At 38.7% G+C, this 23,678-nt stretch overlaps 1 protein-coding gene across 1 annotated transcript in view; it reads right to left on the reverse strand.

The window, feature by feature from the left end:
• Positions 1–3,702: 3,702 nt before the first annotated feature.
• Positions 3,703–23,678, reverse strand: part of ntrk1 (neurotrophic tyrosine kinase, receptor, type 1) — a 40,998-nt gene continuing 21,022 nt past the window's right edge. The window contains exons 11-17 of the mRNA XM_079836493.1: positions 23,527–23,629; positions 18,368–18,532; positions 18,147–18,277; positions 17,089–17,261; positions 10,762–11,002; positions 10,355–10,513; positions 3,703–6,271 (exon numbers count right to left, since the gene is read on the reverse strand). Of these exons, the coding sequence (XP_079692619.1) occupies positions 6,086–6,271; positions 10,355–10,513; positions 10,762–11,002; positions 17,089–17,261; positions 18,147–18,277; positions 18,368–18,532; positions 23,527–23,629 (1,158 nt within the window). The 3' untranslated portion in view covers positions 3,703–6,085. The remainder of the gene's footprint in view (positions 6,272–10,354; positions 10,514–10,761; positions 11,003–17,088; positions 17,262–18,146; positions 18,278–18,367; positions 18,533–23,526; positions 23,630–23,678) is intronic.

Genomic DNA, 23,678 nt, shown 5'->3' on the forward strand with positions numbered 1-23,678 from the left:
TAATCATAGGGGAACCTTTTTTAGTGCTATATAGCACCAATTTTGGTGCTTCAGTGGTTCTTCAGCGGTTCTTCAGAGGTTCTTCAGCGGTTCTTCAGAGGTTCTTCACCGGTTCTTTGACTAAGGTGCTATATAGCACCTCTGAAGAACCGCTGAAGAACCACTGAAGCACCAAAATTGGTGCTATATAGCACTAAAAAAGGTTCCCCTATGATTACGAGCCTTTTTTTTTAGAGTGTATAAGGTATCGTTTGATAACATATGTTAATGCATTAGCTATTAAAGGAACACTCCACTTTTTTTGAAAATAGACTCATTTTCCAACTCCCCTAGAGTTAAAGAGTTGAGTTTTACCGTTTTCAAATCCATTCAGCCGATCTCTGGGTCTGGCGGTAGCACTTTTAGCATAGCTTAGCATAGATCACTCAATCTGATTAGACCGTTAGCATCTCGCTCAAAAATGACCAAAGAGTTTTGATATTTTTCCTATTTAATACTTGACTCTTCTGTAGTTACATCGTGTACTAAGACCGATGGAAAATGAAAAGTTGTGATTTTCTAGGCCGACATGGCTAGGAACTATACTCTCATTCCTGCGTAATAATCAAGCGGCAACCTCCCGCAGTTTCTCTTGAAGCCAGTACGGAATTGATTTAAACTGCAATTCATCGACTGGCCACTAGAGGCTCCAGAAGGGAGCAAAATCTCATTGAGCTCCATGTTAAAATGGCCAACTTTACAGCGGGAATAAAACATGTTTACAGCCTGGTACAAATTGTGGTTTTGGTCCCATTAATTTTGCCCTTCATGACAACTGTGAGGGGGGTGAATTTTTTTTATAACTCATTCGTTTACATTATATAAAGCCTTAAAATTCTGCATAATTAAGGGCGTGGCCACTTTGAGTGACAGGTGGATAGCCATTTATCTGCTGTCTGTTAGTCATCGCGTCACCTCAGCTCCACCCACGTCTCGCCTCTTTGCCCATTTTCAATTATCCGGCCAGCTCGTCCCTACTTTACGCTTCAAAACTGCTCTTCAGAATCCTATGGGTGCCGTCACGGACACTACGTCCATATTTTTTTACAGTCTATGGTAATAATCAAGGAACTTTCCTGCCGTACCATGGGTGCAGCGGCACAATGATATTACGCAGCGCCTCTTTGGTCATTTTTGAGCGAGATGCTAACGGTCTAATCAGATTCAATGATCTATGCTAAGCTATGCTAAAAGTGCTACCGCCAGACCCAGAGATCGGCTGAATGGATTCGAAAACTCAACTGTTTAACTCTAGGGGAGTTGGAAAAGTGGAGTGTTCCTTTAACATGAACTAACAATGAGCAATCGATTTTTAAAAGCATTTATTCATCTTTGTTAACGTTAGTAAAAATCCAATTGCCCCACAAATGCAACTTTGGATTTTAAAAATGTATTAGTAAATGTTGAAATTACCATTGACTAATACTAATAAATGTTTTAGAAGTATTGCTTATTGCTAGTTCATGTTAACCAATATAGTTAACTAATTTTAACAAATAATGCTACTCAAATTTGCTTATTTGATTAGCAACCTAGAAATAGTGCAGAATCTCAAATATTTCTTCTTCATTTTACATCATAACATTACATTTTTCAAAAAAATATTTATTATTTATTTATTTCCAGGCCTAAATGAGATTTTGAATTCCACATTTTCAGTGTAGCCTCCGATTTCTGAGCGTCATATGATGTATAAGTAGTTTACATAAAACAACAGAAGGCATCTGCATTTGTTAAATTTGCATTGTACTTAATCATAAATAGAGCACAATATGAACATCATGCAGCAATAACGTGAGATAAACAATGAGGTTATGACATACAAAAAGCTGCCAAAAAAAGATTGCATAAAATCAGGTTTAATACAGCTACTGTACATTGTCCATCAACAAAGTCTATCCAAATTGTTATATTTATTTGTACAATGAAACAAATGATAGTGTGTCTGTCAGATGCTGATGCTCTGTGACCGTTATTGATGTTAAAGGAATATTTATCTTGACTTTCATCCTTTGAAAATGTACCGTGTTCTGATTCCCAACTGGAAACCAGTCGCTGTCATGGAAGATACATATTTTGTATTTAAAACACAAGGTAAGATTACAGTTGAATAAAAAATAGAAAATCAAGAGGAGAAAATAATTCAGTCACTAGACTATGTACAAGAGGCACAAGCCAGTACCTAAAAATGATGCACCCATTAATGAAATAAGAAAACGGTAAACAGTGACCACTGCAGCTTAACATGCTGTATGATAAATTAATATTCGATTGAGTGATTGATCTATGCCCTTGCACCAGTATTATCATGCTGGAATTCTGGCTGTGTTCGGAATTACATACTGCTCTGGTTTCTGCAGCATGTGGCTCTATAGTGGTTCGTCACATGGCAATTACAGCTCAAAATACATGGCCGTAACTGAAAGCACATGAGCAAAGATGGCATCATGCATGTTGTGTACTTACAGGCCTGCATGCGCTGGCTGAGCATTGAGATGAATGGGAATGCTCATGGAAAGCAGGTGTTATAGGTATTATAACTTTTTTTAACTAAGGCAAGATGCTACAGGCAAAATTTGTGCTTTTCCAGGCTCTGGTCAATTTCAGCAATCTCATGGCAATTCGTACAATTTACATTTTGGCGAATTTGTATGAATTTGTCTCTCATTCATATGTTTTTGTACGATCTGCTAACTGCTTATACCCCAGTGGCGGTTCGGTTGGGGTTAGGGGTGGGGTTAAGGGAGGACTTTCATGCTTACTTTTTTTTTTAAATCATACATTTTCGTATGCTTCACATCAAATTCATTTGAAATCTCCGCGTTGTAAAATTGTTGGGTTGTCACAATTTTGGGCTATTTTGCTTCCATAACGTGTCTTCTTCTGATAAGTGAAAAGAAAACATGAAAAAATATACATTTAAATGTTTATTTGTATTATTCTTTATCTATTTGTGTCTGTAGATTTCAATTACAATACATCTCTTTAAAGGCCGTTTACTCCTGCTGTCAGAAATGTCCACTTCAGTTGCACTACATACACCAAACTATATTCTGAATTAGGGCTGTGCGATATTGAAGAAAAATGCGATATGCGATATCCTTGTTAAAAATGCGATATTCGATATGCGATACGATATTGCTTTAAGTTTGTAAAATCTATTTAAATTATATTAAAAAAAAATATTTAAAAACAGAATGATATCATTTGTGTGTTGTTTCACATTCTTTGTGGGAAAAGAAAGCATCGGTTCTGGGAAAAGGAAGCATTGACAGTTCGAGTGTGTAACAAGACACGAAAAAAGAACGGCTTGTGCGCACATTTCGGTGTGTGTGGCAGACAGCACGAGACTGCAAGGAGTTGTTTTTCGCAAGTTATTGTGTTTAATAACTCTTTTTAACTTCAAGCAAGTCACATAAGTAACAGTCGTGCGCCCAGTCTTTTCTCTGCTATATGCGTCGTCCTAAAACATACACTTTTCACAATGTTGAAGTAGCCTATTAAAATCATTCAGATATTGCCTGCCCTTGCGATATGCATATTGCGATATTTCGATAATTTAGATATATTGCGCAGCCCTATTCTGAATCATTTTGTGGTTTGTTCATATAATTTCATTATATGAATAATTTTTATCTGGCTTTTGACAGTATTTTCTGATTTATGAAGTTATTCAAGAGATATCCAAAATCCTCTCTGTAAAAACCTTTAAAGGTGCACTGTGTAGTATTTATGAGGATCTATTGACAGAAATGCAATATAATATACATAACTATGTTTTTCAGTGGTGTATAAAGACCTTACTTAATGTACCGCTATGTTTTTATTACCTAAGCCATTTCAATCTTCATACACTGCAGGTCCCCTTATAGTGAAATCGCCATTTTGCGCCGTCATGTTTCTACGGTAGCCCTAAACGTACAAACTTCTCTACAGAGCGCTAGTCACTCTCTGCTCTCTGCGACGACGATATCTTTGTCCTTGTTTTGTATTACCCGTACTAAGTTTTACCAAGTTTTGTATTAAGATGTACTAAAAACTGAAAAGTTTTTCCCTTGCTTTTGTCGCATACAGACGACAACATTGTCAAAACGATCCCCGTCCACAACGATCCGCAAAACAACTAAAAACGCTGTATTCTGCTGCAAGGCCAGTAGTTGGAGATATCACTTTGCAGAAACACTACACGCCTATTGACTGAACATGTAATACGCATGTGCATGACACAGTTTTCACAAATTCACCTTTCTATTAGCCTGACAAGCCCACATCAAGATGTTGGGTCTGGGAACACACCATTGGCATTGCTCAATCCGAGGGGCGGGACAAACAGTTGTCTTTCAAATTCCCTCTGCACGCAATAGGATAGCGCTACAACCAACCAGAGCAACGAAACAAGGTGAAGCGGAGCTAGTTGATAGATTCGTATCCGGTCGGCACAACTCTGAACACATCTTCCTTTCTTAAGAATTGACTTCAGTGCCGTTCTTTGTTCTTTTCTCAAAGAAAAGCTTAACTCCAAGTCTTCCAGAGTCGTGGCCAAAACCGCTGTTCGTCAGCTTCTTTGTTTACAAGTAGCACGTGGAACCGCCGCAACTCTGCCGTCATTATGTTAAGCCCGCCCACCGACTCTATACACGATGTGATTGGCCTGACCAGAGTTTGGTTTTCCCAGTTCACAAGCCAACGGAGAGTTGCTAGACGACCCTGGCTGCAAATTACATTTGCTTACATGTACGTCTAGGTTTCTAGGCTACGTTTCTCTAGTTTACACAGAGACAACAACGGTATCGTTTTCAAAAACACGATTTCAAAAGCTTGCGTTTTCAGTTGTCGTGTAACTGAATGGCCAAAACGCATAAGTTTTCCATTTTTAGTAGAAGGCCGTCGTGTAAACGGCCCCTTAATGTGTTGTGATTAATAAACTAGGGAAAGAATGTTGATATCTATTATTTACAATTAGCATATTCACCTGTAGTCTCTTGCCTTAAGCATGCAATTCATGTGACAAACTACTGCTTGAAATGTTTACCGTTCCATACAACATACTCAATTAAAAAATAGTATGCTGTGTGTTAGTACTCCATTCCGTACACAGCCCATGTGTTTCCACTGTTGTTGTGTAGTTGCTGGCCTTGCTGATGCTTCTGATTTAGCAAATGAAGCAGAACTCGGGAGCCATAACAGGAAGCTGCTGTTAAACACTCAGAGATGTACAATACATGCATGTGAAGATCACGCATAACATGTTGATGTAATATATTCATAATCGCAAGACATTGAAAAGAAATGCAGTCAGCTTGGCACAACGTGTAAATCAACAACTAAAGAGTCTTTGTTTCGGGGACACATTATTTAGAATCTGCACATGATGGTTAAAGGTGAAGTATGTAATGTATGTGCCATTAAAGCAGCAAATGATAAAATAATGACCAGGAGTTGTATTACAGAAACTTCCAACATAAAAATTCTGTTGACTAAGTTGGAATGATTCTGTAATACAGGCCCAGGTTTCCACTTTCCCCGTCTCCCATTGGTCAGACAAAACAGCAAGTCCCTCCCCCAAAGTCACACCATTGGTTTAGGCACTGTTGTTGGGTCAGGCTGGGCGGAATGCTCAAATAAACAGAGCCACACTTTTTACATATATCGGGGAAATCAACTCTGAATATTAATCTGGATTGGGGGAAAATTACACACTTCACCTTTAATGAACTTTAATTACAAGACCTTGACATCAGTATCCTTATATAGAAAATCTAGTGTCTCTTCAGGGTTGAAGATCCATGAGCAATTTCCACTAATGCATGTTCAAAGTATCCACTGTTCATTTACTCAGTCCATTTCAAATTTAAACACATGGACACTATATTTACACTTTTAGTGGATTAAACGTACACATCACCAAACACCGTTCATACTGCACATCTGAGACAGTTTATGAATGCTGTCTGTCCACAACCCACCATTGACTTTCCTCCTCAGGCCAAATAACCTGCTGTCAGAAGCATGTCTTTTTTTTCCGTGCAGGTCCGACCGTGTGCCGCTACTCCAGGATGTCCAGATAGACAGGGGGGTTCTTGACGAGGGCCACGAGGCGGTTGTAGATGTCCTTGATGACGAGCCTCTGCTGCGGTTCTCTCTGCCAGCAGCCCTGCATGAGGAGGTGCATTTCCTTTGGGCAGGTACGTGGCCGTTCAAGCTCTCGTCCCTGCGTGATACATTCAATGGCCTGGAAAGAAGAAAATATTACAGTGATGCAAAAAGATGGTTAATCTGCAGTGTTTTATTCAATATTTCTAATATTTAATATATATTATGCCTGCAATATATACATCGAACAGGCATAATATTATGACAGGTGAAGTGAAAAACACTGATTATCTCTTCATCACGGCACCGGTTAGTGGGTGGGATATATTAGGCAGCAAGTGAACATTTTGTCCTCAAATTCGATGTGTTAGAAGCAGGAAAAATGGGCAAGCGTAAGGATTTGAGAAAGGATTTGCCAGCAGCTCTTGTGGGGTGTTCCAGTGGTCTGCGGTGGTCAGTATCTATCAAAAGTGATCCAAGGAAGGAACAGTGGTTAACTGGCGACAGGGTCATGGGCGGCCAAGGCTCATTGATGTACGAGGGGAGCGAAGGGTGGCCCGTGTGGTCCGATCAAACAGACGAGCTACTGTAGCTCAAATTGCTCAAGAAGTTAATGCTGGTTCTGATAGAAAGGTGTCAGAATACACAGTGCATCGCAGTTTGTTGCGAATGGGCTGCATAGCCACAGACCAGTCAGGGTGCCCATGCTGACCTCTCTGTGAGCATCAGAACTGCCCCACAGGGCAATGGAAGAAGGTGGCCTGGACTGATGAATCACATTTTCTTTTACATCACATGGATGGCCGGGTGCGTGGCAACCTTGGGTCCTGCCATCCATGTGGATGTTACTTTGACACCTACCTAAGCATTATTGCAGAACATATACATCCCAAGTCCGATCCACAGAGGCCCCACCTCGCAACTTACAGGATTTAAAAGATCTGCTGCTAACATCTTGGTGCCAGATACCACAGCACACCTTCAGAGGTCTTGTGGTAGACTTTCCTTCTTTGACCTTTTAAATTAAACTCCTCTTTTTTGCAGCTTTGCCTTTAATATTCCTGCATAAACATCCTTTTCATTTACAGAATAGAAATTGTTGACATGTAAAGGTGGGCAGTTCTGTAATAAGGTATTCAAGATGTTGGGAGCGGATACTTTCTGTCAATAAATGCTCTTTTATTTAGTGTGGAGGAATTTTTGAGTTCTGAAAGTTACAGTAAAAATAGATTTCTAAAGTTATGACCCCTTTTACTCTATTTTCTTCTGGCAGCAGCTTTCACTTTCTTCTCTCCAAGGCTATTCCTGGTGGCTATTTAAAACGCCAGTGACTTCAAGCCCTTATAGCATTGCCTCTTAATCAAATGAGGTGAAGAGACTGTCAGCACCACACAACATCATTCTGAAACGGGCTTTCAATCACTGCAATAAATTAACAAAAATTCCCATTGACCCCTCTGAAAGTCTGGCACCCTCTTTCCTCGCAGATGGAAAGTCACGAACGATCCGTCTCTGTCCCGTACAATTAGGCTCCCGATAATTAGCTGTGTCCATCATGGCTCGGGAAGGATTAGGTTAACAAGGTTAAACAACGTCGGCCCAAGGCGAAGATGAGGTTTAATCGGATTAAAATCGAGTCGGCGGGAAAGTGATCTACCTCTCTGTTGAAAGAAGAGAGGCCTCTCCAGCGTAATAGTGCAGTTGTGGTCACACCAGAGTCCACTTTTTGGTGCCTAATCTGAGAGGTCTGGATCACTCTGGAACCGAAAAATCTATTGATCTTCTGGTTCATAAGTGCTTAAGAGTGCAGTCTGATCCAGTCCAAAATGGATGTTCACATTACGATGAAGGTTGGGAATAGCTCTGTCTGTTTGCTTTAGCTCACTGACCAGCACTGATGCCATCAGACAGTCTAAATCACTTCTGTCATTGCAAGTAAACATTACAGGAGTCATTTACTGCCAAATGAAAATCCATTTACTCGCCCTCTAGTTGATCTAAACGGTTTTTTAGGGATATTTTGCAGAATGTTAAAGTTGATTTTTGTCCTCCAAAAAGGTACAAAACAGCACAAAAGCTTCATGAAAGTCTTAAATATAAGAACGTTACTATAAATAAATATGCTGGTTAATAAATTGGTTCCATAGCTTTTTATATGACAAATATTTAGATAAAGTTACAGATTTGAGGAGTTTTGTTTGAATCTACACTACCATTCAAAAGTTTTGGGTTGGTAAGATTTTTAAATGTTTTGAAAGAAGTCTCATTTGCTCACAAAAGCTGCATTTATTTAAAAAATACAGTATAATATTGTGAAATACACTCACCTAAAGGATTATTAGGAACACCATACTAATACTGTGTTTGACCCCCTTTCGCCTTCAGAACTGCCTTAATTCTACGTGGCATTGATTCAACAAGGTGCTGAAAGCATTCTTTAGAAATGTTGGTCCATATTGATAGGATAGCATCTTGCAGTTGATGGAGATTTGTGGGATGCACATCCAGGGCACGAAGCTCCCGTTCCACCACATCCCAAAGATGCTCTATTGGGTTGAGATCTGGTGACTGTGGGGGCCATTTTAGTACAGTGAACTCATTGTCATGTTCAAGAAACGAATTTGAAATGATTCGAGCTTTGTGACATGGTGCATTATCCTGCTGGAAGTAGCCATCAGAAGATGGGTACATAGTGGTCATAAAGGGATGGACATGGTCAGACACAATGCTCAGGTGGGCCGTGGCATTTAAACGATGCCCAATTGGCACTAAGGGGCCTAAAGTGTGCCAAGAAAACATCCCCCACACCATTACACCACCACCACCAGCCTGCACAGTGGTAACAAGGCATGATGAATCCATGTTCTTATTCTGTTTACGCCAAATTCTGACTCTACCATCTGAATGTCTCAACAGAAATCGAGACTCATCAGACCAGGCAACATTTTTCCAGTCTTCAACTGTCCAATTTTGGTGAGCTCGTGCAAATTGTAGCCTCTTTTTTCTATTTGTAGTGGAGATGAGTGATACCTGTTGGGGTCTGCTGCTGTTGTAGCCCATCCGCCTCAAGGTTGTGCGTGTTGTGGCTTCACAAATGCTTTGCTGCATATCTCGGTTGTAACGAGTGGTTATTTCAGTCAAAGTTGCTCTTCTATCAGCTTGAATCAGTCGGCCCATTCTCCTCTGACCTCTAGCATCAACAAGGCATTTTCGCCCACAGGACTGCCGCATACTGGATGTTTTTCCCTTTTCACACCATTTTTTGTAAACCCTAGAAATGGTTGTGCGTGAAAATCCCAGTAACTGAGCAGATTGTGAAATACTCAGACCGGCCCGTCTGGCACCAACAACCATGCAACGCTCAAAATGGCTTAAATCACCTTTCTTTCCCATTCTGACATTCAGTTTGGAGTTCAGGAGATTGTCTTGACCAGGACCACACCCCTAAATGCATTGAAGCAACTGCCATGTGATTGGTTGATTAGATAATTGCATTAATGAGAAATTGAACAGGTGTTCCTAATAATCCTTTAGGTGAGTGTATTATTACAATTGATAATAACTGTTTTCTATGTATGTAATATATTTTAATATATAATTTATTCCTGTGAGGCAAAGCTAGATTTTCAGCATCATTACTCAAGTCTGTCACATGTTCCTTCAGAAATCATTCTAATATGGTGATTTGCTGCTCAAGAAACATTTCTGATTATTATCGATGTTAAAAACAGTTGTGCTGCTTCATATTTTGTGGAAACCGTGATGCAGTTTTTCAGGATTCTTTAATGAATAGAACGTTTAAAAGAACAGTAATTACTTCAGTAACAGTAATGTCATCTTTGGTCAATTTAATGAATCCTTGTTGCATGAAACTATACATTTCTCTCTCTAAAAAAATCTTACTGACCCCAAACTTTTGAATGATAGTGTAACTTTAATTGAAACATTAAATATGCATGCATTGTTTACTATTTTTATCCTTAAAATACTACAAGAATCATTAATGAGATCAATCGGAACCCCAATTGTTGCATTTCTGATTTCCATCCATAAACAGGAATGACTTGAGTGTAAATGATGACAGAATTGTAATTTTTGTTTTTGTTTTGTGGTTGTGTTGTTTTAAACACTCAACAATGAATGAGTTTGACATTTAAATAGGGACAATTGTGCAGCCATAAATGGTTGACACTAACTTTGAGCATTAAATGTGGTACTGTACCTCACTGTTGGATAGCTGATACCACGGTTGTTTGCCGTAGGTGAAGATTTCCCAAAGGACCACTCCAAAGCTCCAGATGTCACTCTCTGTGGTGAACTTCCTGTACATTATGCTTTCTGGCGGCATCCAGCGAATGGGCAGCATCGTCCTCCCACCAACCTGATGACATGAACGAGAACAAATTACAACCAAACATCTCTGCTGTGGGTAAATATACAAAAACATAAAAAGGAAAGAAAGGCAAAATCACAATCTCAAATGTTTCTCCCAGACCTTAGTGAAATAGAGAAGTCAAACTGTAATCAAATTTGCACACACCACAGTTTGAGATCTCAATATGAACTCAGATATATTCCCAACAAAGACCAAGCGAATAACATCATTGATATTGAAATGACATGTTTTACCCTGTAGTAATCAGTGCTGTAAATGTCTCTCGACATCCCGAAGTCCCCGATCTTCACCACCAGCCCTTCTCCAACCAAACAGTTCCTGGTGGCCAGATCTCTGTGGACAAAATGAAGGGAAGCGAGGTACACCATGCCCGAGGCGATCTGAGCCGCGATTTGGAGCATCTGAGGAAGGGTCAACTGACCCATCAGAGGAACCTTCATCTCGTCCAAGATACGAGCATCTGGACCGTGAGCCCTGCACAAACACGACACGCATTATATAAAAGCTGCCTGAAAACATTAACCTGAGAAAAGAGATTTTGGATGTGTTCAGAATGGCATACTAGCATACTACTTATAATATTTTTGCAGTATGTGCATGTTATATACATTTTTTTACCCTACTAAGTTATTCTAGATGTGTAGTATACATTCAAAGCACACTACTGTCAGTGGTGCCATAGAAGAACCATTTTTGGTTCCAGAAAAAATCTTTCAGTGAGCAGTTTTTAGTGTGAAGAACACTTTAATAATCCAAAGAACCTTTTGTGCAATGGAAAGGTTTTATAGATGTGTTTTATGCATCTATGGTTCTTCATGGAATCATAGATACCAATAAAGAACCTTTATAGGAGTGTATGTGGAATACTGTATCCCACATTGCAATGCTCTCTACTTGATCCTCCACAAAGTTCTGCAGGAATTACATATTTTTGTAGACCAGAGAAGTTAACATGACCCTAGTTTCACGGAGCCAGACCTTCAGACTGAAGGCAGAAGGTCTGGACTCCATAGCAGCTTTCATTGGCCAACGACTGCCCAGAGGCCGTCTAACTGACATGTAAAGCAACCAATCACAGTTCATGTTTAGGGGTTTGAAATTGTAACGTCAATGTCCATATAATAACAGACCAGTGTGTAAAACTCTTATTTGGAGTCAATGCGAACTTTACATACATTTAAAAATCCAGCATTTAGGTGATCCTGATAAGTGCTCACAGTTTGGAGTCAAGGCATCTTTGTTTCCAGTCGGACCGTTTACATAAATTAACTACACAGTAGCTTCCGACATCTCTTTCAATCAGTATATAAAATGTACATGTTGGAAAGTTTGAGTTGGAATTTGAGTGTAATTTATAAACACAGTAAGGCTTGTGAAAGTGGACTAGCGGACAAGTTTAGCTGTTTAGTGTGATGACATTTAATGTCCCTTACAACCTCTATAGTTCCATTTAGTCACTTGTTAGCAACAGCCTTTTTCAAAACATGCAAAAGAAAAATTGTGTGGGGACGTGAAAACATCTTGAACTTGTGTTAACAACAGTTCAGGACGATGGAACTGGAAGTTCAAGAATGCTAACTTATTTCCAGGTTGTAGGACTCATTCCATCCTGCAGCACTTTATTTCCACCATAATAAATGAACTGGAAGTGACACCAACCATAATCTTGGCATGATATGATTATTCAAATATTTCACACTAAGAAAAAAAAATCTTTAAAGAACTGTTCACTGAAAGGTTCTTTGGGGAACCAAAAATGGTTCTGCTATGGCATCACAGCGAAAACCCCCTTTTGGAACCTTTATTTTTAAGGGTGTAGTGGTTAAAGGTCATTGGTAGTGCCAAGTTTGCATTAATTATACTGTCATGCTTTTGAGCAAACTCCAGATTGTATTAAGTGTACTGTAAGTCACATTGGATAAAAAACATCTGCTAAATGACAGCACAAGCACCATTGCTCTCCATTGCCTTGCGTGTCAGGCCTCAATGAGCAAACCACTGTCTCCATTCATCCTAATATACGCATGAGAACTCTCTGCCACTCGCTTGCCTTCTTTTCTGCTCTGAGGTTTAGTATGTGATCCCTATTAGTTTAGAAGGCAGGTGGCAGGATGGGGCAGCTGCAACCGAGACTGGAGCCACATCCATACACGTGAAAATGCGATTTCCATCTCCCCCTCAAACATTCACTTGTCCCCACTCCCAATCTGGCCCCAGCAACCACCTGGCAAACAGACTGGATCTTTACGCACCGAGACTCAGCTGTGCTGGACATATGGTCAGTCAGTCCCCCATCGGCCACCTCATACTTCAGTCAACTTTACATCTTAATTAAGACTGGAGCATCACAAAGCTGGATCCGCATTTGGGCTCCATTGCTCTTCTACTCAGTTTGGGCATTGAGTTTCAGTAGATGTAGATGGAAATATGGTAAATGGAAGGCTTTTAATTTTTATGTAACATATAAACCCAAAACATAATGCAGAAAGTTGACTAGCTGGCCAGATTATTAACTGTTAACACTTGAGAGGCTATATTAAAGTCTAGCTTGCGACCGTAACGCAGTCAATCCTACTAGCCACTTTGATGGGTTGAATTATATATAAGGTATATACATTTTTCAATTTTAATCTTTTAAAAAGGCATCTGAAATAATAAACTAAGAGCAATACATATTGGTACTGAAATATCTGAAAGGCTTCCAATACTCATTTTCCGCAGAATAGATACATGATACCAGCTTTGCTTTCTCGCTCTCTCATCTCTCCGACAGCGAGTTGACACCTTGCCTTACCTCACTCACTCGTTTCATTTGCTCTGGGTGAATATTGTTGGTGTTACAGGGTATGCGTATATAGCACATAATTGTACTCTTTCCCACAGATTTTGCGCTCAAATCCAAAGTATGCGCACAAAAATCCACATCTCAGTACTAAATTGAGTTCTTTTCCGCTGCTTATTGCGCCTGAACAGTTAAATACACACACACACACAAAAAAAAAGATAATTCCGGCTTTGGTGAGTATTCACATTCTAAGTTAGTTTAAATTAACGTAAACATATGAGGGGGGAAAAAACGCATGTGTAACAGTATAATGGATTCCTGGGACAGCAGCCTAATAAACCTGCTGCCAAATTATGAGATAATATACAAATATATATGGCAGTTTTTCCCGATGGTATCGATGTCAAAATTGTGGCTAGTGGATTTCCAAAGTTACTTGCCAATCAGCATTTTCACTGGCTGGTTAGCAAAAAAGTTAAAGGGTTAGTTTACCCCAAAATTTTAATTAGACCATGCTTTACTCACCCTCAAGTCATTCTAGGTGTATATGACATTCTTCTTTCAGACGAATAAAATGGGAGTTATATTAAAAATGTCCTGGCTCTTCCAATGCAGTGACTTGTTGGGTCATTTTTGAAGGCCATAAAAGTGCATCTATCCATCATATAACTGCTCCACACGGCTCCGGGGGGTTAATAAAGGCCTTCTGAAGTGAAGTGGCACGTTTGCCTAAGAAATAATATCCATATTTAAAACTTTATAGACTAAAATAACTAAACTAAAATAACCCCTGACGCGACGTATAGGAGCATCGCAAGCTTTGGTGCCTCTTGGGCAACAAACTCGAGCCCCTCTTCTCTTATATCGAAATCCTCCGCCATTTCTCTTTAAAAATTCTCGTTTTAGACTCTAATTCATGACCGGTGTTTGGTTTTGCTCTACCCTCTGCGCTTCTGCATTTGTCAATACCAAAGACTGTAAAAAAATATGGACGTAGTGTCCGTGACGTCACCCATAGGAGTCTGAAGAGCCGTTTTGAAGCGCAAAGTAGGGACGAGCTGGCCGTTGCCATCTTGTCAGTGCGTCATCTCTTGTCACTCCCGGATAATAGAAAATGGGCAAAGAGGCGGGACATGGCTGGAGCTGAAGTGATGCGATGACTAACAGACAGCAGATAAATGGCTATCCACCTGTCACTCAAAGTGGCCATGCTTAATTATGCAGGACTTTAAAGCTTTATATAATGTAAACGGATGCGTTATAAAAAAAATTCACCCCCCCTCACAGTTGTCATGATGGGCAAAATGAACTGTATAGTCCAAAACCACAATTTGTACCTGGCTGTAAACATGTTTTTTTCTGCTGTAAAGTTGGGCATTTTAACATGGGGCTCAATGAGATTCTGCTCCCTTCTGGAGCCTGTCCTTAGTGGCCAGTCGACGAATTGCAGTTTAAGTCACTTCCGTATTGGCTTCAAGAGAAACTGGGGGAGGTTGCCGCTTGGTCAATATGCATGTGTCAAGGGTTCAAGGGTCAACTTTTAGTGCAAGTCGACATGCGCACCACTGACCACCGTAAGCTAGTTATTTTAGTTTTAAATATGTATATTTTTTATATTTTTAAATGCGCCACTTCACTTCAGAATAGGGCTGAACGATTAATTGCATTTGCGATAATATCGCGATATGATATAACGCGATTTCCTAACCGCAAAGGCTGCGATTACAGTCTTGTCACGTGACACGCCAGAGTAAAGTCTGCAGAAGAAGCATCAACTTGGCACGTTACACATATCATATGCCTGGCCTAAAAGGAAAAAAAAAACTGTTTGTGTTTGATCTATCTAATATTGTGTTGTTCATACTATAGGCTACTATCATCTCTCCAATGATTCTGGATCGATTCTGAGCTTAGATTTTAACTGCAGGTGCGCGGTGGCGCTGCGTGTGTTTTAGAAACACCCGTATTCTGATTGCTTCCATTATATCTCTCTCTCACACACACATACACACAATCACGCACGAACCATAAAATAATATTTCATAACGTTCGGAAAGGTTGACGGCGCGAATCACAATGACATTCGCAGGCTTCTTTGCACAGGATAAGCGCTGTGAGAAACTTTGCTTGATGTCACGCTTACAGTGTGTGTTCTCGCCCGCCGGTATTTTCCTTACAAATGCTCAACGAAGGCTTCATTCATGTCGTTAGAAACTCACTGACAGAAGGCTTTCCATTTCAAATGCTCACGCGGCGCATTGTGAAGAGTGCTTGCGAGGACGCGTCTGTGCGCGTCTCAAAATGCTTTTATGACGCAAAATTAATGTAAACACCATCAGTAATGTTTAATGAATTAAACAGACAGGGCAAAAACATCTTATATTTCAAAAGAGATCTGTGCATTAGTGTGAATGCAGGTCTCCCGCTGTCTATGATGTCATCATTAATAATCAAACAACAGTAAAGCTGAGAAAGAGAAAAATCACACAGTTCAGACACTCTTAAATACTGAAAGCACTCTTTGTTCATTGCTTGTAATATGTTTTTTTTGTTTCTCTTTATGATTTACTACTTTATGTTTTGCAGCTATATTAGTTTATATATTTAAAATTATTAACATGCAATTGTTTTAATTTAAATGTTATAATGTGTAGTTATTTTAAAAAGCTTATAATTACATATATCATAATAAAAACATATTAATTATTAATATTAATCTTATTAATTTATTAAAAACTTAAAAAGGAAAAAGTTCAAGAATTGTTTTGGAATCGGATCGTGACTCCCAGAATCAGAATTGGATTGTGAGGTACCAATTAAAGATTTCCACCATTACTATACAATGATGTATTGTTGAATAATACAGAAGATAAAGAGTTTAAAAAATAATCGCATATTAAATCGCAATCGCAATATTGGTTAAAAAAATCGCAATTAGATTTTTTTCCAAAATCGTTCAGCCCTACTTCAGAAGGCCTTTATTAACCCCCCGGAGCTGTGTGGAGTAGTTACATGATGGATAGATGCAGTTGTATGGACTTTAAAAAAAATGACCCAACAATTCACTGCCATTGTAAAGCTTGGAAGAGCCAGGAAATTTTTAATATAACTCCAATTGTATTAGTCTGAAAGAAGAATGTCATATACACATGAGTAAATCATGGGGTAATAACATTTTTTGGGGTGAAATAACCCTTTAATGTCAAGCCCCGCTCCCAATTATTTTCCTAGAGGCTTTTTGCTATATCCCAGCAAGCAATTTTGCATTTAAAAGACGTCTAATAGCTTTCCAAACACAGCCCTGACATTTAGGCTAAAACCAGGCAAAATTTGGGCTGTCAATGAAAATTGAATAGACGTCTAACCATAGCCCAAGAATAGACTAGTCATCGAGAACATGAACATGTCAAAGAAATTAAACCAAACACCTTGTAATCACTGTTGACTTTGCCTACAGGATGGAATATCAGACATGTCGCAAAAACGTCATGTAACCAATTTCAAGATTATTTTGGCTTGAAGTGGGTTACTCATAGCTGGACTATATCAGGTCTGTAGTTAACCGAGAGGGCTGAAATGACGTGAAATGACGGCTATTGCTTGCTGGGGTCCAATGAAACATGTTTTTGTGTTTTTATGGTTGTCCCAAGTCAGCAAATATGGATAGGAGCTCTTTCTCTAAAGACTCTTTCAGCTGGTCAGTTTCTGACCGCTACACCACATTGTTGGCACTGTAGTTAATTCGCTGTGAGTGGCTGGTGGTTATTAGACTGACCTTAGAAAGCGATTGAGGTCTCCGTGTCGCATGTACTCAAACACCATGGCCAAAGGTTCTCCGTCTGTACACACGCCGTAGAACCGCACTATGTGTTCATGCTGCAGCACCGTGAGCAGCTCGGCCTCGCGCTGGAAGTCCTGTCGGGTGGACTCGCTGGCGACTTTCAAGGTCTACACATGAAGACAATCAGTACAGTGAACATATGACACCCAAAAAAGGTATTTGGATACTTTCAATTAAAAGCAACACAGGCAATGTATTCTGGGAAATAAACCTTTTTTTTTGATGAAAATTGCATTTGTAATTGAAATCCGTTTTAATGCTACTTCCTGACATTCAAATTAAAATTGCAATTCTTCATCCTGTTTGCTATTTCAATTCAAATTCAATTCAGTTTGAATTTAAAAGGCATTCTCAATTCAATTTTGAATGGTGCTCAACTCTGGTTTTATGATTTGCCACAGTATTATTTATTGATATTTTGTTATTTTCATTTTAATTTTTTTATAATTTTGGTGTGCTTTTGACATTTTTAGTAGTTTAGTTAGTAGTTATATACTTAATATATAATATATTAAATATTTATTTTTAGCTTCAGTTTTTTAGATTTCAGTTTGAGTAATTTTAGTACTAAATAATTTAAATTTTTTAGTTTTAAAATATTTTTTTTTCTTTTTTTATTAAGTTTGTTTTTAAGACATATTTTTTTGTTTCAGTTTACAAAAATGTTTTTAAATAGTTTTAGTTATCAATAACAACTTTGCTTTGCTAACATTTTGCCAGAATTGTGAAAACGTGATAGTCTTGGACAAATCAGGAAGAATGGGTTAAATATTACTAACCAATTAGTAATGTTTTGCATTGCTTGCCAGTGTTCTTGTTCAAATCAGTGTATATACATATAGCTGACATGTAGTTAAATATTTTAGCTTTTGTTGCTAGTTCAAATATATACTTCTAAATAGTAAAGAAATAGTCAAAAATAACCCTAACTTTTTCTTTCTTTTTTTTGAATGTAAGGTGTTAAGCCCTGATAAGCTAAAGCGTGATCATACCTTGATAGCTACCAGCATCTTGTCAGTATCAGGACAAAGGTTGGCACATTCTGCCAGGTAAACCTTGCCAAAAGCTCCTTCCCCCAGTTCCCACTTTAAAACAATGTCTTTTCTTTTAATGTGTTGGACACCTGCAAAATACAAAGAAAGAATTACTTTAATTTAGTACAAATTGAATCAGCATGCTGAAAACATGTGCGCTATTATTGTGAGACACTCACACATGTCTTTGTCCTTGATGATGCCACAGAAATACTGCGGATTCTCTACAAAACTGGACAAGCCAGAGTCCAGCGTGCTATCGTCTGAAGATGGAGGACTTGCCCCGAAGTTCATGAACCGGAGAGATACGGCCAGATCATCCTCAGTGCCTAGAACAGACGAACCTGTAGACACACAGACAGGAAGTGGTTCCCAAGAAGCTCTGGTTCGGCATTTTTTTCCCCTTTCTTCACATTTCCTGAGCCCTGTTAAGTTAATCAACTTATTGGCAATTATAGAGTCAACATCTAAAGAGCTCTACACAAATTCCTATGCAGTTTGACAATATCTCTCTTACTTAAGTTATCAAAAAAAAATAAAAATAGAAAGTTAAATAAAAAAATGTAAGTTGCTTGTCTGTGCAAAAAGTAGTACCATATATAATGTAACAAACTAAATATTCATATTCATGATAGCATATTGGGTCTGTATACTAGAAAATATTGCACAAGAATGATCATATTTCGGGGCCCATGGCATCTATATGATTGAAAACTCCAGATTTAGAAAATTAGTAGGCTAGAACTTTCCTCAGCAAGCTGCAGGTTTTAAGGTATCATGTGGCACAAATGATTACATAGTGTAATTTAATACTTGAAGTTTGGGTTTGTTCAAATCTGTAACCCTAAGTGAGAAGTAGTTGCCTTGGCAAACACCACTCGCAGTATGTTGTGTTGTATGTATGTAGTATTGTTTAAAATTGTTACTGCATGCAAAAAAAAAAAAAGCATCTACACAACAGATATCTAGCAGAATGTTTACTTGATCCGAAGCAAATCACCTCAGTTTTAGGAAGCAGAATTAAACGCAAAGGCCTCTCCTTCAAATCACAAAACCCACTCAAGCTATAACCGCAGAGACCCCAGACTGGGCAGAGAAGAGGAACGCAGGGAATAGAGGGCGAGAGGGGAGGGAGGCAATCAGGTCCACTTAGGCACTTTGTGAGCGGAGCGAGTGGACCTGAAAAGCCTGGCTCCATCACTCTTCTTTAATGGCTCACTCGCGGCTGGGGCTCCCGATGCTATTTACTTTGCATGCTGTAATTAAGACCTGGCAGCACTTTGCCGAGCTGTTAGCCTGACACTGTACAAAGTTACAGCTTAAAAGAGACCGAATTTCGCTCCCTTTTTTGTGCGTTACTTAAAAGCAACACAATGCCTCCTGTGGAACTCATTCAGATTTCAAAATAATAATGGAGAAAGTCATTTTGGCATGTGCTGTGATTGTGCTGTCTTTGGCTTTCTTGTTTAGCGATGACATTCTTCCACTGTTGCGTGAGTCGCACCTGGTTTGTTTCTGAGATGTGTTTGTTTCGTTTCGCTTCCTTTGAAAGACCACAAAACATCTTCATTTGAGACTTAAACTGATTTAGCTTTCTGATTAAGTAAAAATGTATGTGTCCTTAGCTGGATTTTGGGAGAAATAACAAGGTGTCTTTGTAAAAGGCACTCTAAATAAATAAATATATATATGTAGCACTTTTGACAGATGAAATGATAACATGAGATCAAGGCTTCAGTCATTTTAGGTGCCTGCAAAATAACGACAAATCCTACAAATGGTGGCCACTATATGTAGATCACATGACCATGACTGTCACATCAGCCAGTAATACACATAAAAGTAATAAAAAGTTACACTTTATTCCCGATAGTCCACTTTAGGCGTTCTATTAACTATAAGTAAATTTGCAAGTACATGGCAACTAACTCTCATTAGAGCAGAGGTATTCAATTAAAGTTCCAAGACGTCTGGTCTCCAGATTTCCTTCACAGCGGAGGTCCGGACAATACCTTTTTGGAACGGTTATACATTTCCAGGCAGCCGTAATGCTTTGAAAAAGAACAAAAATCTTAAACATTCAAAATAGTCATCAAAGATGAGAATCCTGGGCCCTGAGAGCCAAAGCAGTGATGTCTAAGAATTTTTACCAATACGGTATTTACCAAAAGAAAAAGTAAATATTTCTATCAACTGGATATGAATATAAAAAGGTTAGATCAGATGCTTTATTAGGCTATTTTAATGTATTTATTTTTACATTTAGAGACCTACGTGTATGGCACATAGAAGGCCTTGAGACTGAGAAAACTTACTGGAGGTGCAGGGTTTACCTCTTTAAAAAGTATTTTTATATTTTGCTCAACGTAATAAACTATTAAAAACAAACAACGTACATTATCTTATAAACAAAAATATCATTATGAGCACAAAATAAAGTTGCTATTAATTTTGTTTTATTTTCCCTTGTCAGTCTTTTCTTGCCATCTCTAAATTATTTACCAAATTCTAACATTGTTTATTATGAAATGCTCTTAATATGCTGATTAATAATGCTACATTTATGGGAAACGTAACTTGTTAGCTTGTTACAAACCTGTTTTAGTTAAACGGTCGGAGTCATTTGTATGACTGTGGCGTTTTAGCAAAAGTATCTACGTGCTTTGCGTTTTTAGCGAGAGAGAGAAGCAATGCAGATGGAGGGGAAAGGGCTTGAATGAAGCGTGTTGGCTCTTGATGTAAATATTAGAGGATCTTGTGCCGAAAGATCATTACTGTAAATGGTGTGAACTGCTCCTTTGTTTTGACGCACTGCTCACTTTAAACTCTAAAAAATGGTGCAATTATGTCCCGCAGCCTGGATAGAACCAAGCTGGGGTCCGGAACCGGACCATGGTCCGCCATTTGAATACCACTGCATTAGATTATTAGTAGACTGTTAGGTTAGGGTTAGTAGAATAAGTTGACCTGTACTTTCAAAGTTCATTTTAGTCAATCAAAAGGGACCATCAAAATAAAGTGTTATCAGATATTAAAGGGGTCATGAGTTGAGAAATCAACTTTTCATTCAGCTTTTGATATATAATAGGTCATGGTAATATAAGAATATCCGGTAACACTTTACAATAAGGTTGTATTAGTTAACATTAGTTAATGTATTAGTTAACATGAACTAACCATGAACAACACCTCTGTTCAGCATTAGTTCATCTTTGTTAAGGTTAGTTAATAAAAATTCAGCTGTTCATGGTTTGTTCATGTTAGTTCACAGTGCATTAACTAATGTTAGCAAGATTTTAATAATGCATTAGTAAATGTTGAAATGAAACATTAACAAAGATAAATAAATGCTTTATAAGTGCAGTTCATTATAATTCATGTTAAATAATGTAGTTAACTAATGAACCTTATTGTAAAGTGTTATTGAATATCCTGTAAGTTTCAGAGCTGAAAACTTCCTTGTTAGTCAAAGAAAAGCTTTTATTGACACCAGGCCCAGCAAACGCTCGATCTCAGAATATGTCAGGCTGTGACGTCCGAGTGTGGTGAAACGCCGCCTCAAGCCCGTCCACCGACTCGTGGAGCTAAACTGATCGCGCTACCGAGCAATAAACATGCCGAAGATAGCAAGATATTGCGCTGTGCCTGGTTGAGGAAGAACACAGTCGCTGCATAAGCTTCCTTTGGATTCTAATATTAGGAATGAGTGGTTGAACTTTATTTATAATGAAGTTCCAGCTCATGTGCGTAAGACATTGCACGTTTGTTCGCTTCATTTCACCGCGGAATCGATTGTAAACAAGATACAGGTCGAGACTGGATTTGCAGACATATTGAGATTAAAACACAATGCTGTGCCTTCTATATTGAATCCGACAGGAACGGTGCAACACACTTATGTGAGTAAAACATGTTTTTGATATGTGAAAATATTTCATTGTTATAGATCGTTTGATATCTACTGATTATGTTGCGGAAGTTTTGAACATGCTGATATGTCTGCAGTGAAGTTTTGCTGATGCACGTGCTTGTGCGTGTGTGTGTGTGTGTGTGTAAGTGATGCGCGGTTCGCGGATATATCCACCGATCGGGCAGGCCAAGTAATAAAAAATAACATTCATATTAATTGCGGGTGGATGAGAGATAAATAATTGTGTTTGTTTGATAAAGACACTTTGCGAGCCCTGTGGGCGGATTCCGGTTGCCGTTTCTCCACATTGGAAGTTTTCAAAAGAATTCCCCACATGTACTGATGGGGGAGCCGAAACTCATTATTATGCAAAACTGTTATCCAATCATAGCAGTGGACATTTACTTAAGTCTTCAGTGCGGCACGCCCATAAAAACCGAGCGTTCCAGGAGAGATGCTCAAAACCAGGGTAGAAAATAGCCTATTACTTATTCATTATGATGTTTTTGAATGTACAAACGCAAACGTAATAAGCTGACCTCAGACAACAGTATAAAAAAGCCAGTTCATGACCCCTTTAAGCAGTCAGTAATACTCTAATGAGAGTTAGTTGACATGTAGTTGCAAAGTTATAGCTAGAAGAATGTCTAAAGTGGAAAATCAAAATAATGTTAATCACAACCCATTTTACTTCCGTAATTGAGCAAACTAAGATGTTTACTGAGAAAAAATGGGTGGGGCTAGATTACATGCCAAATTGGATAGTTGGTGGGAAGATTTTGAAAAGTAAAAGGGATTTGTAGGGAACATCAGTTGAACAGGAAAGTTGTTTCAGAGCAAGGTTTAGGAGGCAAAATGTCGAGTAACATGCACAATATGCATTAAAAAAGTAAATATGGCCAGTTTTGATTTCATGTTGCCTTTTCACAAAGACTACTAAAATGGTGCACTCATACTGCTATGAATGGGAGAAACTGCATTAATGAGAGAGATTTTGCTTTTTGAAATATGTTATTTAAATGAGAGTTGGCCAAGAATTTCCCCTTTCAAGTTGGTCTTGCATGCCCGAAATAGCTGCACGGAGGCGTTGCAAATACGGCTGGTGAGTAATATTTTCGAGCAAAACAGGATATTTAATGACAATTCAGGCAGGGTGAGGCTTAATTATATCCGTTGTGAATTAATTTGATTGTGAAAAATGGGCATTACATGCTAAAATGGATACATCGATGGTGAGAGGTTGAACGGTAAAAGGGATTTGTAACATTAGCTGAAAAGGAAAGTTGTTTCAGAGCAGTGCAAAGCAAGGTTTAGGGAGCAAAATGTTTGTAGGAGTAACTTGCACAGTTAAAAAAAGGACCGAGCATCAATATGAATATACAGTAAATATGGGCGGTTTTGATTTCATGTTGACTAGGACGAACTTACGGTGGATGCCGAACTTGGAGTGCTGTCCACATTTATTGATGGCAACAACCATGATGAGCAGAAATGTGCAGGCAAACACTGCGAGACCCACCGCTACTGACACCTATGAATGTGCAAATGGACACAATTAGAGCGATAACAGTTATACAAGA

Source organism: Gobio gobio (genome assembly GCF_949357685.1).
Source record: "Gobio gobio genome assembly, chromosome: 15".
In the NCBI taxonomy this organism is placed as follows: domain Eukaryota; kingdom Metazoa; phylum Chordata; class Actinopteri; order Cypriniformes; family Gobionidae; genus Gobio; species Gobio gobio.